This window comes from Eublepharis macularius, chromosome 8, assembly GCF_028583425.1.
Source record: "Eublepharis macularius isolate TG4126 chromosome 8, MPM_Emac_v1.0, whole genome shotgun sequence".
Lineage (NCBI taxonomy): Eukaryota > Metazoa > Chordata > Lepidosauria > Squamata > Eublepharidae > Eublepharis > Eublepharis macularius.
In genome coordinates this window covers 20,914,303-20,929,652 of record NC_072797.1, presented here as the reverse complement: position 1 = coordinate 20,929,652, position 15,350 = coordinate 20,914,303, and the positions used below count along the sequence as shown (strand labels likewise).

General features: G+C 43.2%; 1 protein-coding gene across 1 annotated transcript in view; it reads left to right on the top strand.

Annotated features, from left to right (window-relative positions):
- PDZD2 (PDZ domain containing 2) overlaps nucleotides 1-5,929 on the top strand; it is a 187,278-nt gene extending 181,349 nt beyond the window's left edge. Inside the window, exon 24 of the mRNA XM_054987229.1 lies at nucleotides 741-5,929. Within this exon, the coding sequence (XP_054843204.1) occupies nucleotides 741-907 (167 nt within the window). The 3' untranslated portion in view covers nucleotides 908-5,929. The remainder of the gene's footprint in view (nucleotides 1-740) is intronic.
- Nucleotides 5,930-15,350: the final 9,421 nt, after the last annotated feature.

The following is a 15,350-nucleotide window of genomic DNA, read 5'->3' as shown; positions in this document are numbered from 1 at the left end:
ACCTGCCAATCTGAGCAGATGATACTGACCTCAATGAACCAACGGTCTGACTCAGTATAAGGCAGATTCATGTGTCCAGGTAACTCTGGTTTAATGAACGTGTATGCTATAATAAACTGGTTAATCGTCAAGGTGCTACAAGACTTTTAGGCCAGTATAGATTTTATCACAAATTAAAAGCACCCTGGTAGTTATTTCTTTTACTTCATTTATAGTCCAGTTTTCTCGCCGAGACTCAAGGCAGATCACACAGTTTTAAAAAGTGCAATCAGAACAATATAGCATATGTAGCAAACAAAAGTGGTTTACAAAATCAGAGAAATGGGGCAACATTATAATATATCCGGGGCGATAACTATGACCCTATTCATGTCATAAAAAGCCTTCCTGAACAATTAGAGAAACAGGTGTGACTTTTAGGTGCTCCTCCAACTTCTGTGTAATTTTGCTACAAGAGTGAAATAATGTGGTATCTGAAACCATTTTTGAATGTTCAATGCTATTGATTAAACCTACAGAAGGGTAATAGGCTAACATGGCTACAGGAGACTCTGTAGGTTTAATAAATAGCATTGAACATTCAAAGTGGTTTCAGTTACCACATTGTCTGTGGACTGTTGTATAGTGGAGCTGGAGTTACAGTAGAATTCCCAGGGTTAAAAAATTCAATTATTTCCTTGGCTGGCTATGATTTTGAAAGTTTTTTTTGGTCATTCTGATTTTCACTTCTTGTCCAATAGGTGGCGCTGCAGAACAAGCTGGGAAATTGGATGCCGGTGATGAAATTCTTGCCATTGGTGGAAAATCTCTCCTCGGACTCATGCATTATGATGCCTGGAACATCATTAAATCTGTCCCAGAGGGACCAGTACAATTACTTATCAGAAAGCATCAGCATCTAGTATGATGTGCAGCTATTGACAAGTTAAACTTACCTTTTGAGAGTGTCCTTCCAAGCTATGTATGTCAGAACTGATAACGTGCTTTTCGGAAGCCTCACGGAGTCAATGAATGCCTATGTCAGAATGCTCCAATAGGCAGAGGAAAACCAGAATGCAACATATTGCTGCCCTTTCTTGATCCCACAAGGACAGGAGACATCAAAGTGCCACATATTTTCCCCATTGGCTGTATGGACGTGCAGTCTCTTTTCTACAGACCTGGACACTTCTTGTGTGGGCATCTGTGTCAGCAAAGTTATTGGCTGGCTTAATTCAAGCCAAGCCTCAGCTTGGAATTTGCTTTCCATATATAAAGGCTCTGCCTGGGAACATGTGAAAGGAAGAGAGTATCTTTGAACGTGTGCAGAATGCGTTTGCCTCATCACCCAAGCAACCACAACTACCCTTCCACATCTCTGACATTGGGGCTAAGGTCAGAGAGTGTAACTGTTAAGCAGAACTTGAGCCTCTCGCCACATCTCATTAATTACTGGCTACATGTGCATTTTGTCCTTATCCCATAGATGGTACTTTGTGTAGGTTGCCCGTGTTTGTGTACATGTACTGTATACAAAAAGTGAATGATGTCTGCTTTCTTCATGCTGCCATCATAGGATTCAGATATCCCCTTTGGATGGCCCCTGCTCTTTCATAGCACACCTTATGCTATGGACCCCTAGCTCAATGGTACACAGTAAGTTCTGCATATACAATCCCCCAGGTTCCATTTTTGGCATCTTCTGTTACAACATCTCAAAGGCCAGGGTTGGACGGATCTCTGCTTGAGACCACGGAATGCTACTGCCAGTCCCAACAAGACAATGCAGGCACAGAGGGGTACAAGGCAAGATCCTCTCTGGGGTCCATGTTTGGTAGTGATCGCTCCCCCCTCCTTCCTGTTATACCGTCGCAGAATTTCAGTGCCTGAGATGCGGCATGATTTTTAGAGCTGGCATTTATTTATGAGAAAATTTCAGAGGGTTCCCCTCTCTCAAAACGACTTGTGGCATATCTGTCTTTGCAAGTCAGGGGAGGAAACTGTGGCCTATTTGTGAGGATGGGGATTCTCTGGTCTGACCACAGTTTTGATTTCAGCAGTTCTTATCATCTGTTAAAGGCAGGAGAGTAAAAGGAATCGTCTCAGTGGCTCGGATCTGAACGGACTCTTCTACCGGTGTGACAGCATTTCCAGTGGAACAGTACTTCCACTGGGACATCTTTCTACTTTGCCGCTCCCCATGCTGTTAATGACCCCAGGAGCAGAATTTGGGCGGGGGGAGGGGGAGGAGTCACATTCTGTAAACGTTGCTTTGCTCATGGTATTCTGGATCCAACTCATTGTGTTTCTTTGGGTTTTTCCTACTGAGTAGCATGAAATTTATACATGCTTTTGCACAACTCTGTTATATTAGAACTGCATTTTTTTTTAAATTGTGAGATTGAGACCCCTTTTGGAGAACTCTGAGCACTTAAACAATTGAGTTGAATCCCCTAGTTATTATGCCACTCTAACTGGATGTCTTTAGGTAGCCCCAAGGGGAGGGGCATACAGAGATGTTGGTCTAGGGAGAAAACGTTCTTTCATACAATTGGCACTTTCCTACAAGAGCATCGAAGTACTGTCAGTCACATTTTTGCCCTGCCCTTTTCTCAGGTAGCTCAGGTTAGCATGCTTGGTTTTCTTATCCTCCATTTTATCCTCACAACAGCCCTTTGAGAGGTTGGTTAGGCTGAGAGAAAGTGCCAGGCCCAAGCTCACCCAATGAATTTCCAGGGCAGAGTGGAGATTCAAACCTGTGGCTTCTGGGTCCTGTTCTACCACTCTAACCATGCTAATTCTCCAAATGCAGCAAGTGAGTATTATAACTTATGATCAGTGTTTTCCAACATGGTGCCTGTAGCTAGTTAACTAGAAATTAGATGACCTGGCTTTCAGAAGAATTGGTGCTCTGGTTGTTTAATGACAAGGGACATTTTTCAGATTTCCTTGTTACACAGAAAGAATTTCCGTACACTCTGTTCTTTCCAAACCAAAGTTTTCTTAGGGTTGTTTTAACAAAGCTACACACGGTGCAGCGACAGAGTTAATAGACTGGGTTTGAATACTGAGGAGATTCCAAAAGATGTTAAAAGGCTGCCTCTTTCAACTTTCAAAAGCCAAAGGACTTGAAATATTTCTGTACTTGAAATATTCTGAGTGGCCATATTTCGTGCAGGTTGTATTCAAAAAAACGGTTCTGCATCTATCTCCTTACTGAATTTGCCAGTAAAGATGCCAAATTGTGGCACTTAGATCTGCCTCGCTGAATTGAAAAAATAAAATCTCTATGCCAATATGTGCCTGCTGCCATTTGGAGCAGTAGCACATGTGTGACACACATTTGCCTCTGAATCATACTTATTGGTCTCCGCTGAATTGGCTGGCTGTGCCTTTTGATGTTACAGATGGGGGTAGAGCTCCTTACTGGTAGCCACCAGCTGTTGTTTGTGACTAGCTGTTCATGGTTACAGCTGGCTTGGGGTGCGTGTTAGAAATTCATGCTCCAATACAAAAAAAAAATCCTTTGCACATAATACATTTCAGAGCATCAAATGCTCTTATCGCCAATCTTTCACACATAGTCTGAGCACATGTCTGATGTGTCATTTTGACCAATTGTGTAAGTTATTGTAGGCACAGGGTAAAGAACCAAGTTATTTTTTCTAAAGTAGGCCTGGTTGAAAAATAAACAGGTGACAACACACACCAAGATCATCATTCTTAATAAATGGAAGAAAGTACCTTTCCCCCCATTGCCTTAAACTAATGTGTCAGTATCAGGGATAAATTCAAAATTTCAGCTCTAGTAAATGCTGATTTTTTAAAAATAAACCCCACATTTTTACAAGTAACTCCTGTATTTACAGTCTATACCAAGCCATTACGGCCTTATCTTAGGTATACAGATATTCCTTTATGTATTTATAAACATTCATAATTTGCCTGCCAATTGCTTGAATCCAGCAATCTAATCAAGCCTTTAAATGTTTTCCCCATTACCATCTTAAGAGTGATTGCAGAAAGAATATTCTGCCCCTCTTTGTAAGGGAAGAGAAATTGGAATGATCCAGTTTAAGGGAAAGTTTGAAAATCTTGCACTCGACCCTGGGAACACTGATTAGCTCCAATAAAGTATTAATTTATTGATCCCAGGACTCTGCATACCACCAATAGCATGGCGCTAAAGAAAAATGTGACTCATTGTTGAGTAACAACAATGCTTTTAGGACAGCTTTTGATCTTTGCGCTCATCTTCCAGATTGAAGGCCACATACTGTGTCTCAAGGAAGTCAATAGGAACTCATGAACAACACACCAGCTGCAGTCTACTGTGTCCCACCTTGGGATTTTTTGACAAGCTCCAAAGGAAGATACATATTTTGTGTGTAGCTCCATGATTCATTGAATTTACTTTCTTTTCAATCTTAGGAAATGCAACCCTTATGACTAGAGCATGAAGGCAAAGACCACCACTGAGGTACTTGTAAGTACCTATCTTTCCCCCTGCAACACGTGTAAAAGCTTGATGGGACATGATCTGGAGGAAGAGTATTAAAAAATCTGGTTTCCTCCTTCAAACTGCAGCTACATTCTGTAAAAACAAGGCCGCTTTAAAGAACACACGTGTATAGCTTTGCCCAAAGTGTGGTAGAACACTAGGAACCAACAATTGAATACACAAATGTACAGGATTAACATTTTATGAAACCCAAACCATGTTTTAGGGTTTTTGTGTATTGTTAGAATGGTGGCGTCTTCCAAACATGGTTTATTCAAGTCCAATCACCTGTAAATGCCTTCATCCTGAATCAAGACGAATTTAAAATAGGGAGATGCTTTGTGAAAGTACCGTCATGAGTTTCGTGTACCTAGAAACAGATGTGCAATACAATTTTGTAAACACTTATTCCAGAATACAAGCCAAGAAAATTAGACCATATTTTAACTGTTTATTGACAGCTTTGTGTTTCCCATCTGCTGTGTCTATCAAACAGATTTACAGCAAAAGAGATTATTCAGTGGCTTATCACATAATATTTTAAAGGCATGGTAAATATAACAGCTACTCTGGTATGTTCATTTGTTTTGGATATCAGTGCTGTGTTGCTCTCTTTAATTGTTGAACTTCTATTGCTGAATTTTGAACTTGGTTAAATAATAACTTCTCATTAATTTATGGTGGTTTGTGCCAAAAAATTGAAAACTGTTATTGATTTGAGACCGCTGAGCTTAGATCATTTCTTAGAATCTGTGTGGAGCAACCATTCCTCATAATACAGGGAATCCATCTTCTAGGAAAAAATCACATGTTTGTGAAATTGTTTTGTAGCAGTAAATGAAAATAAAGAGGTGGGTGGATAAGAAAACAGAGTTACAAACCTGGATCACCAAAACTGCAGGTAAGATAGTAAACCAGGCTGTACTACGTACACTACAGGTGAGAAGATTACATGACTGACAATTTCTTCATCCAAAAGCATTACCTGTACATGGATGTAGGGAGAAAGATGGCATCTCAGCCATTTCCCTGACAAGCTAGTTTTCTATGTACAGAGATATCCCCCCACCCCTTCCATTTGGTTACATGGTCCACCTCTTCAGGTGGTCCCATCCAGATACAAGGGTTACCACTTCAACTGCTATCTGTGTGAACTAGGCCATCATTTAGCTACATTTGTGTGTTATTTTTAAGTGTGACACACCACTTCTTGTATGATACTGTATATTGACACCGCTATTTATATAAATATAACCTTTGTGTGGAGAACATTTTAACAATGCCTTGTTGATATAAAAATGAAGTGCAATAATAGGAACTAGAGTGTACATTGTCCAAAAGTTGCTTTGCCCCGTTTATGTAAATCTGCATCTCTGTAAACCCTCTTTCCCTGTCCCATTTTTTTAGCGATTTTTGAAAATAAACCTGATGCTTAATACTACGCTTAGATACTTGTGTTTATATGAGTCAAGGTTTTGAATATACTGACCTTTGTGATATGCCGTTCACTTTACACACTGGCATCTGAGTGCCCATAAAGATGACTCTGGAATAATCCATAAATTCCTCATACCATTCACCAACACAAGAAAGTCTAGTTGGGAAGAAAGAATGTGGATTTTTTTCTGCAACAGGATTGTGGCTATGTTTGTATCAAAATCATTACTTTGAGGAAAAATGAATAACAACCAGCCCTCCCTACACAAAAATACCTGTCTAAGGTGGCTGTTGCTGTCTAGACAACCTGTGATGTCTGGATGGGTACCTCACACTTCAAGCCGTTAGATAATCTACTCTTGAGAAGAAGGAACAGACAAGAGTCATATTACTGGAACTCCTGCTGGCCCAGGAACCAGCACAGAAATTGCCACTATGTAGTTCAAGAAGAGTTCTGTGGAATTCAAAAACTTGCTTGATCAGACACCAACTTCAGCTGGCCCCATAAGGCTGCAATCTTAGGTACACTCACTCAGCAGCAAAGTGCGCTAAAAGCAATTGAGCCTGCTTCTGTGTGATTCCACAATCGTTCGCTTAATAAAGGAAGCCACAGCTTTCAGTTTTCAAGATCTGAGCAAAGCTGTCAATGGACATTTTGGAGGTCATTAATTCACAGATCAAGATGGGCAGCCGTGTTAGTCTGTATGTAGCAGCAGAAAAGAGCAAGAGTCTAGCAGCACCTATAAGACTAACAAAACTTGTGGTAGGGTATGAGCTTTTGTGAGCCACAGCTCACTTCTTCATCTGACCGTACCACAAATTTTGTTAGTCTTATAGGTGCTACTGGACTCTTGCTCTTTTCTATTAATTCAAAGGGTTTCCATAAGTAGGAAGTAACTTGATGGCACATAACACACAACTGACACAAGGAAACCAAATTTTGCTTCACAAAGATGAAAGAAAATCAAAATAATATTCAAACTGAACCAGCAAGTAAAATTTGGTCTCTTCCATACTTAACTTACCACAGGTGATACCTACCAAGTCCACTGTCACAAGCAGTAGTAAATCCCCCTCTCCAATAATGCAATCTCTGCTTTCTATTATTTCATCTGTTGGGCAGAGCTCTTTTCAGGAGCACTGATAGGTTTGTTTATTTATTAGTTTACTTCACGTATACCCCACTATTCTCCCTCCCCCCCAGGAACCCAAAACTGTTTACATCTTTGTCTCATCCTTTTTATCCCCACAACATCCCTGTGAGGTAGGTTACGCCTGTGACTGGCACAAGGTGTCATATATGCCTCCTGCTTATCTGCCATGAATGTATGTGTGTTCTATCTATGGCTCCTGAGAATGAGGGAAGTTCTTTATTGCTCTGTGCCTGTTATCTTGCAATGTTTACTTTCTCTTTCTTGCTCCATTGAGCTAGTGTCCTTGACAGCCAGCTGAAGCTGGCTCTTGGTGTGCTCTTCCTGAGAACCAAAGATAAGTCCATCTTTCTCACTGCTTGCTCTAAATAGGGTCTCATTCCAAATACCCCCCCCCCGGCTAATGGTCCCAATTAAGGCAGGAATATGCCCTATAACTAACACTGATAGTCTTACCTACGTCACTTCTACCAATTTCAACTGTTGATGCACCTTGTACTGAATGGATCTCTAATAAAGTTACTTCAACTGGAACACCTGTGTGTTAACTGTGGCGAACTTGGGGACCCAACTGCCAGGGAATGATGCAAGGTCTCCCAGCGAGCTTCCAAGTCAGAGTGGGAATGTGAACTTGGGTCTCCCAGATCCTGGTCAGACATTCTAGCCCAGTGACAATCAGCACATCAAAAACCACATAGGGGTCTTCTGAGGGCCATTTCCTAATGTGACATCTGCCCCCATTTCAGGAAAGCGGGCAGGGCGATTGCCCTGTTGGGTTGGCAGGTGGTTCTCATTAGCATAGACAGAAGTTCTAACCAACCTGTCACTTGCAACACTGAAGGGCATTTTTAACATATGGAAGTGTTTATCTTTTAACATTCAGCCTAAGGAAGAGCTCTGAAGAACCTGAAAGCTTTCACACTGTTTTTTGTCGTCTGACTTGCAAGCCCTTCCCTTCGCTCCAGATACACAACTGTGTAAGAAGAGATCACCCTGTATATGCAAAGGTACTCTCTGGAAATTTAGAAGGTTAGAGTTGCACATTTAATGTGTGTGGGTATGTGGTTGGAATGGTGCACAAAGCATATGGTAGTCATGGAGCTCTTTTGGTTGACGGTAATCACAAATGTGGCTCTTTGCAAACTGTGGAGTACCACAGCTCTAACCACTACACCACACACTGGTTTGCAAAAACTGATGTGATTGAAGGGGAAGGGGAAGCTAAACAAAGGATGGAACCAGCCATGAAAGACAATGGGGCGAGGCAGTCTGTATCCTGTTAAGATTTAAGTATGCCTGAATTCAATGATTTCAGTGAGTTTAGACAGGCCTATCTCTGCAACACAATTCCTGCCCCAGATAAACAGTTACATATTTGTAATGGAAAATAACATTTTAAGGAATCATATCTTCAAAAAGCAAGATCAACTACATCAGAACAGTGCCCCCCTCAAATAAAAATTCTAACATATAAAAATATGAAATAAATACTAGAACAACTAATCCCCGTAACACCCCCCACCCCCAAGCCCTGTATGCACATATAACAAAGTTTCTGTTGCAACATGACATTCAGGAATTCCCTGGTTGCCTAATCTTGTTCCAATCATCTGTGGGTATCCTTGGAGATTCTGGTAGCCACAAAGGAGTTAGAAAATGCATTTTTATAGATATGACTCATTTCTACTCAGGGGGGGGGGCTTTGTCTAATTCTCTGAGCTTCAAACACTGTGCTATTTTACAAGAATGAAGAGTCTTCCACAGGTAGATCACTGAGTTGTATTCAGTTGTGCACATCTGGAGTGCAGATCACTGCCTTTTTGGATCTTTCAGAACCATAGAAATGTTGGAGGGAGATAACCTTTGGGATCTCACACCTAGCTGCCCAACCCTGTCTTTTTTTCCTCGTGTTCCAGATTTGGGTATGTGTGTGTGGGGTGGGGGGGGTGTTTGTGTGTTAGTTACAACTGGCCATACCTCCTTTGTCAATCTACCTTATTTATACAGGTGCAAACTCGTGCCCAAGACTAAAAGAGAATTTCTAGGTGGCATTAAAAAAAAGAGCAGAGCGATAAATTCTAGATAGCAAGAGGGAAGTATTTTGGTTTTACAACTCTGTAAATCCATAAGCATTAGCGTCATCATTGTGTTCAATTACTTGACTGTGCAAAAAAATTCTAACAGGTGGTTTCTGACATATTTTTAAAAATCACATGTAGGACAGAGGTTAAAATAAAGATCAAGAGAACTGTCTTTGCCATGTTAGAATGAATCTTATTTTTCAGGGAGCTAGCGGAAAGGTAGCTGGTCAGAAAGTGAGGGTTACCACTTACGTTTCCTACTTCTAACCACAAAATATGAGCAAGAGCATGCATGTTGTTTTTATTGGTACAGAACGAATCACCCTATTGCAACAACTTTCAGATTGCTTGTTTGAGGTATGAACAGGAAATCCCCAAAAGACTGGTTTATCTACAATTGTTTTGTGGCTGAATGAAGGCCAGGAGCCGACCGGTTAACAACCGGTTTTATTCCTCTGTTATAGGCCCACCTTTACTTTCCCCCTCCATCTTTCTTTTTCTCTTCCTCTCCATCTCCCATCCAGTCTAGAGGGCCTAGTCAGCTCGCCAATAGGGTAAGGTCTCCCTAACAGGATGCATTTCCAAACATTAACAATGAATCAACTTGCAAAGCAGCTATTATCTAAAACCAGGGCTTTTTTTCTGGGAAAAGAGGTGGTGGAACTCAGTGGGTTGCTCTAGGAGAAAATGGTCATATGGCTGGTGGCCCCGCCCCCTGATCTCTGGAGATCAGGGGGTGGGGCCACCAGCCATGTGACCATTTTCAAGAGGTTCCGGAACTCTGTTCCACCGCGTTCCAGCTAAAAAAAAGCCCTGTCTAAAACACAAAAAAAGTGTTCAACATTTCTACTTGTCACCTTCTCTGTGGTTTGTCCAGATAAATTTTGCATGGCAAACTAAATCCTAGTATGGAGAGGGGAGCAAAAGTGTGCACAATTTTTTTTTTAAAAAAAACATTGTGACAGAGAGAAGGCAGGGGTCATTTTGTAGAAAAAGAGCTGGAGGAACTCATTAGCATAACTCATTAGCATATGCCATGCCCCTTGACATCACCAGAAATGTGTCATTAGCATAACTGATTTGCATATGCCCCACCCCCTGACATCCCCTATCCTGGCTGCTTTGGACCCAACCCTGGCCATTCATGACTGAAATTGGGCCCAAAATGGCAAAAGGGGGCTGAAAACGGCCAAAAAGGAGCCCAAAATGGTCAGGATTGGGCCATGCTGAACAGGAGAGTGATCCACCACCCGTCAGAGGCCCGATCCAGGCTGTTTTTGCCCCAATCCAGGATGAAACAGGCCCAAAATGGCCGAGAGTCAGGTGGGCAAGGCCACCTGACATGTGACCTCTTTGGATAACTGCTGGAACTGCGTTCCTGCGCGTTCCCCCTCGAAATGAGCCCTGATTTGGAGTTTTGAAAGTGTAATTTTCTACATGCTCTGAAGATTTGTTTTTGTTTGAAAGACAGTTCGTTTGAAGTTTCCAGTGGTACAGGCCAGAAAGCATTTGACCATGTGAGCTGCACATTCACGTAGATCTATAATTAACTCTCAGAGTTGCCAGCTCCAGGTTTGGAAATTCCTGGAGATTTTGGGGGTGGAGCCTGGAAAGGGTAGAGCTTGGGGAGGGGAGAGACCTCAGTGGACGATAATGCCATAGGGGGCACCCTCCTTTAGAAATGCATAGTGCTCTTGTTGTTCTCGCAACAGAAGTTTTGATTGAATAGTATTTATACACACATAGCAGACTGGCAATATCTAAATGCACCAAAGTGTTACCAAGAGATAACCAGTTACTTTTCTGAATTCATAGACATTATTTGCTGCAAGTTTCTGTTCTCTATTGCACCTATGAGTTTGGTTATAAAATCTAGTTGACTGTTCTGACTATTGAAAGGTTTTGATTTAAAGGAATGTCTTAACTTACATTTATCTTTCAAGTGCGGTTCCCAATTTAGCTCCGTAGAACCCATATAGGAAGAGGTCATACAAGCAGAGCCCATGTATCTTCCTCTGATCCTTTTCATGGTCGTTTCCTCTTGTTGTTTTACTATCTCAATGTTTCCTTTTCAATTTTTTTTAAAAAAAGGCCTAACAGATCTGCTGTTACTGTGCTTTAGTTTGGGAAACTATAGCTAAGCACCTGATAGAGTTGCTACCTCCTTACCTTAAAACCCAGGGATGAGGGAGGGGGCAGGTCCAGTTCTTGTTACTTGTGTTTTTGTTATGTTTGGGGGTGACTTGGCCCCAAAGAGATGCCATCACTTCCGGTTTTAACCAGAAGTGATTTCATTGGAAGCTATCTGGAGCGTGCATGTTCCAGGGCTCCTGGCCTGCCTCCCCCTCCTTTTCCTCCCTGTTAGCCAGGTGATTTGGGGGGGGGGGGGCGGGCGCTGGCAACTCTAGCGCCTGCTTCTTGGCCCCTTCTGAAGGGGCTGTATTTCAGGACATTTTAAAATGACAGTGCAACCAGGAAATCGCAGGACGCAGTAAACATCACCAACCTAATCATGTATACTTCCAGGACTACCTCTGAACTCCCTGGAATAAATGAATACATGAATAATGGCTAGAGCAGAGGAAAAGGTTAGCCTGGACAGTCCACTACATCAGCTGCTTTCAAAATTCCATGTCCCTGAAGCATACTCAGTTCCTCTGTTTAATAGAAATTATTTCTATTTTTCTGCATGCCTGAGGAGTCCTCTGATTGCAGAGACCCCAATTTGTCTGTGGGTGGTTTGGTGTTTTCAGTGCAATTCTGAGGCAGGGAAGAGTTCAGGGACTTAACTTGCTGCCACTCTGGTGTATCCCCAAGATATGCTGTGCAACCTGAAGATCTGCCAGCAGAGCAGCCCGAGAACTGTGCTATTCCCAAGAACTAGCACTGGCAGTGAGAGGGTGGACCCAGGGATGTGGCAGGAGTTAGTTGGCTCCCTAAGCCTCCTCAGCCTGGGAATGCCACCCACCAGCAATGGTGCAGAGCTATGCCTGCAAATACCCAGCGTAACCCATAGGCGCCCACTCAGTCTGAGAAAAGTGACCTCCTCACCAGCACGCCCATGCCTGAGGACCACACAAGGCTGACAGACAATGCAGCCTGCACCCATGCCCCCCCCATAGAACCCCGCCTCTTTCATCATGGCCAATGGCAACTCCCAGCAGCCCATATAAACCCCATTCCATGAGCAGGGGACTTAGCAGCACAGTGACCTCTCAACCATACACTCAGGGAATTGAGCAGAATGGCGGGAAAGGAAGTGGACCTAATTCCCCCCATGGATGGTGCCTCTTACTAGCGCATGGCTGTACCCTGTGCCTTTTCTGCAGGCATGCCAACATGGAGCAACCAATCCTGGGCCAGCAGCCATGGCATGTAACAACAGTGTGCTTATATACTGCCCCAGCCAGCCAAACCTCTGCCACCCATTCTGAGATTACAAACCATGAGGAGATGGAGGTCAGCCTTGGGACACCAGTCCCCACAGCAGCAGCTGCAGGGATGGACAAGGATGGAGGTGAGTCAACCGTAGAAGCAAGACCTGGCCATGGGCTTGTGTGGGGCATGGGCAGAATCCACCGATATGTTGTTCTCCATTGCCTCCTCCCTTGAAGGCTCCATCTCCTCATCCTTCCACATCCTTCCCAGCCAGTGTCATGTAGCAGGGACTCCATGGAGTGACCAGGTGTGGCCAAGATCACAGTGGGTGGACTTCATGTCCTGAGATGAGGGTGGGCTGGGGGCCATGGGGGAAGGTTGGCGAGGTACTCCTGTGCCCTGAGCTGGCCCCAGATGCTGCAACTGGTGTGGTCCCTTGTAGGGCCTTGATCCTGCCACCTAGTCCCTGGAGTGGACCTTGTGGCCTGCACGGCATATTCCCTCCGACCACATGGGCACGTGGGGATGAGGCACGAGTGGAGGAATACCATGTCCCAGGGTCAGCAATGTTTGGGTTGCCTTGCAGCACTTCAGGGGACAGTGACAGCCCTCCATGAGTAGCTGGTGGTTGTCACTAGAGAAATTCCACACACATTGAATAATGCACTTCCAATGCACTTTAGCAATCCTTTGGAAGTGGATTTTTTGTTTCACACACAGAATCCCAGTTCCAAATGATCACGAAAAAGCATTGGAAGTGCATTATCCAACATCTGTGGAAGGGCAACAGCCATGCATTGAGGTAGGTGCTTGTGTGTACATTGATCCAGAAGAGTTAGCCATGTTAGTCTGTAGTAGCAAAATCAAAAAGAGTCCAGTAGCACCTTTCAGACTAACCAATTTTATTGTAGCATAAGCTTATGCTACAATAAAATTGCTTAGTCTGAAAGGTGCTACTGGACTCTTTTTGATTGTGTGTACGTTGTGGGTCTGTGGCCTTGTGCTCCCCCCACCCCGCCCTCTGCCTGATGGGCCACCTCCTGCTCCACTAGCGATGTTTTTACAGCAATCCTAAGCCGGTCTATCCCTAACCTTACTCAGGACTATTCAGTATGGCTTGCTCCCAGGGAAATATTCTTAGTGTTGCACTATTAAGAATGTGCCTAACTCTTCTAATTCAAACTGATAGGATTTTAAAGTGGTTGGATCATGCCAATACTTCTGAAATGCCTTTCCCCTAACCAGTGAACTCCCGATGCTTACCTTTTAAGGAACAAATCTTTTGCTTACAGACCTGTGAGGGCCGCTCTTAACAAAACACATGAACTTGAATCATTCTCTTACCAAGTTTACTCAAGGGATCAAAGGTTCCTGCAGTGATCATCGCCTCAGAATACATTTCTCCGGTGGGTATGTATTCTTTCCTGCCCTGAGGGAAGTCCCTGTTGAGTAACGAACTGTTTTTCTCTTCTCTTGTTTTTTTTAAAAAAGAGAGAAAAAGAATAGTATTGTTGGAGTATTTGGCTGTTAGTGTGTGTGTGTGTGTGTGTGTGTGTGTGTGTGTGTGTGTGTGTGTGTGTGTGTGTGTGTGAGAGAGAGAGAGAGAGAGAGAGAGAGAGAGAGAGAGAGAGAGAGAGAGAGAGAGAGAGAATGGTTATTTAGCAAAGTGACCACCCACGATACTGCTGGAGTTTCATGAACTCCAGCCATTCAATTTTGCAAACCTTTTAAACTGCAATTGGTACCCAAACCAGGGTTTTGTACAGTCTAGCCTTTAAAAAAGTAGTAACACCTTTTTGCAAAGGTAACCCAAATCATAGTGACTCAGGTAGTGGCTCTGGGAAAATACCATATGTAATGATTTTCTGTTTATTTCAACCTTTGCCTCTGGGCCTTTAGTTCAGCTCCTCCTTACATTGTCTTAAACATATCTCGGGAGGGCCCTACTCCTTTTATTTCCACACACACACACAGCTTCAGGTATTCTCTATTTTACCCAAGCTTATACCTGAAGTGCACCTTCCTTCTGAGGTTTGAACACCACCCGTGTGACCTGTATATTGCTGCCTCCTCAAAAGTTTTTTGCTTCCACTAAAGGCTTTTGCTTTAGTCATCCTCTGTTTAACTGATAATTAGGAAGGCTTGTTATAGATGGCAGTGTGAAAGAACAGTTGGCACACGAGGGTGGTTGTGAGGTAAAAATGGATTTTTCCCTTTAAATAAAACTAGAATTAATTATATCTTCTTAAAGGTATTTTCACAGACTCAGTCAAACAGAGTAATTTTTCACACAGATCTTCATTAACAGACTAAACTTTCTTCTCATCCACACAAAAATAGATCTACTTAGGACTTTCCATACCACTTGCCTGACTTAGATAATATTAAGCTTCGGGAATATAAGCTTTTGGGTGGAGCAAAAGCCACTACTAAATTTGCATTCTGGTGGAGTAGTAGAAAGTGCCCCCAAGTCACAGCTGACCTACAGGATCCCCTAATGGGGTTTTCATGGCAAGAGCCTAACAGAGGTGGTTTGCCATTGCTTGCCTGGTCTTCATGGGAGGTCTCCCATCCAATTACTAATCAAGGCCGACCCTGCTTAACTTCTGAGAGCTGACAAGATCAAGCTCTCTGGGCTCTCCAGGTCAGGATAATTTGTATTCTAGGAGGAATGTATATAGTTACTTTGTTCACCAGGGCTTTTCTTCTGGGAAAAGGGATTGGGTTGCCCTTGGCGAAAATGGTCACATGGCTGGTGGCCCCGCCCCCTGATCTCCAGACAGAGGGGAGTTTAGATTGCCCTCCGCGCCGCTCTGTCTGGAG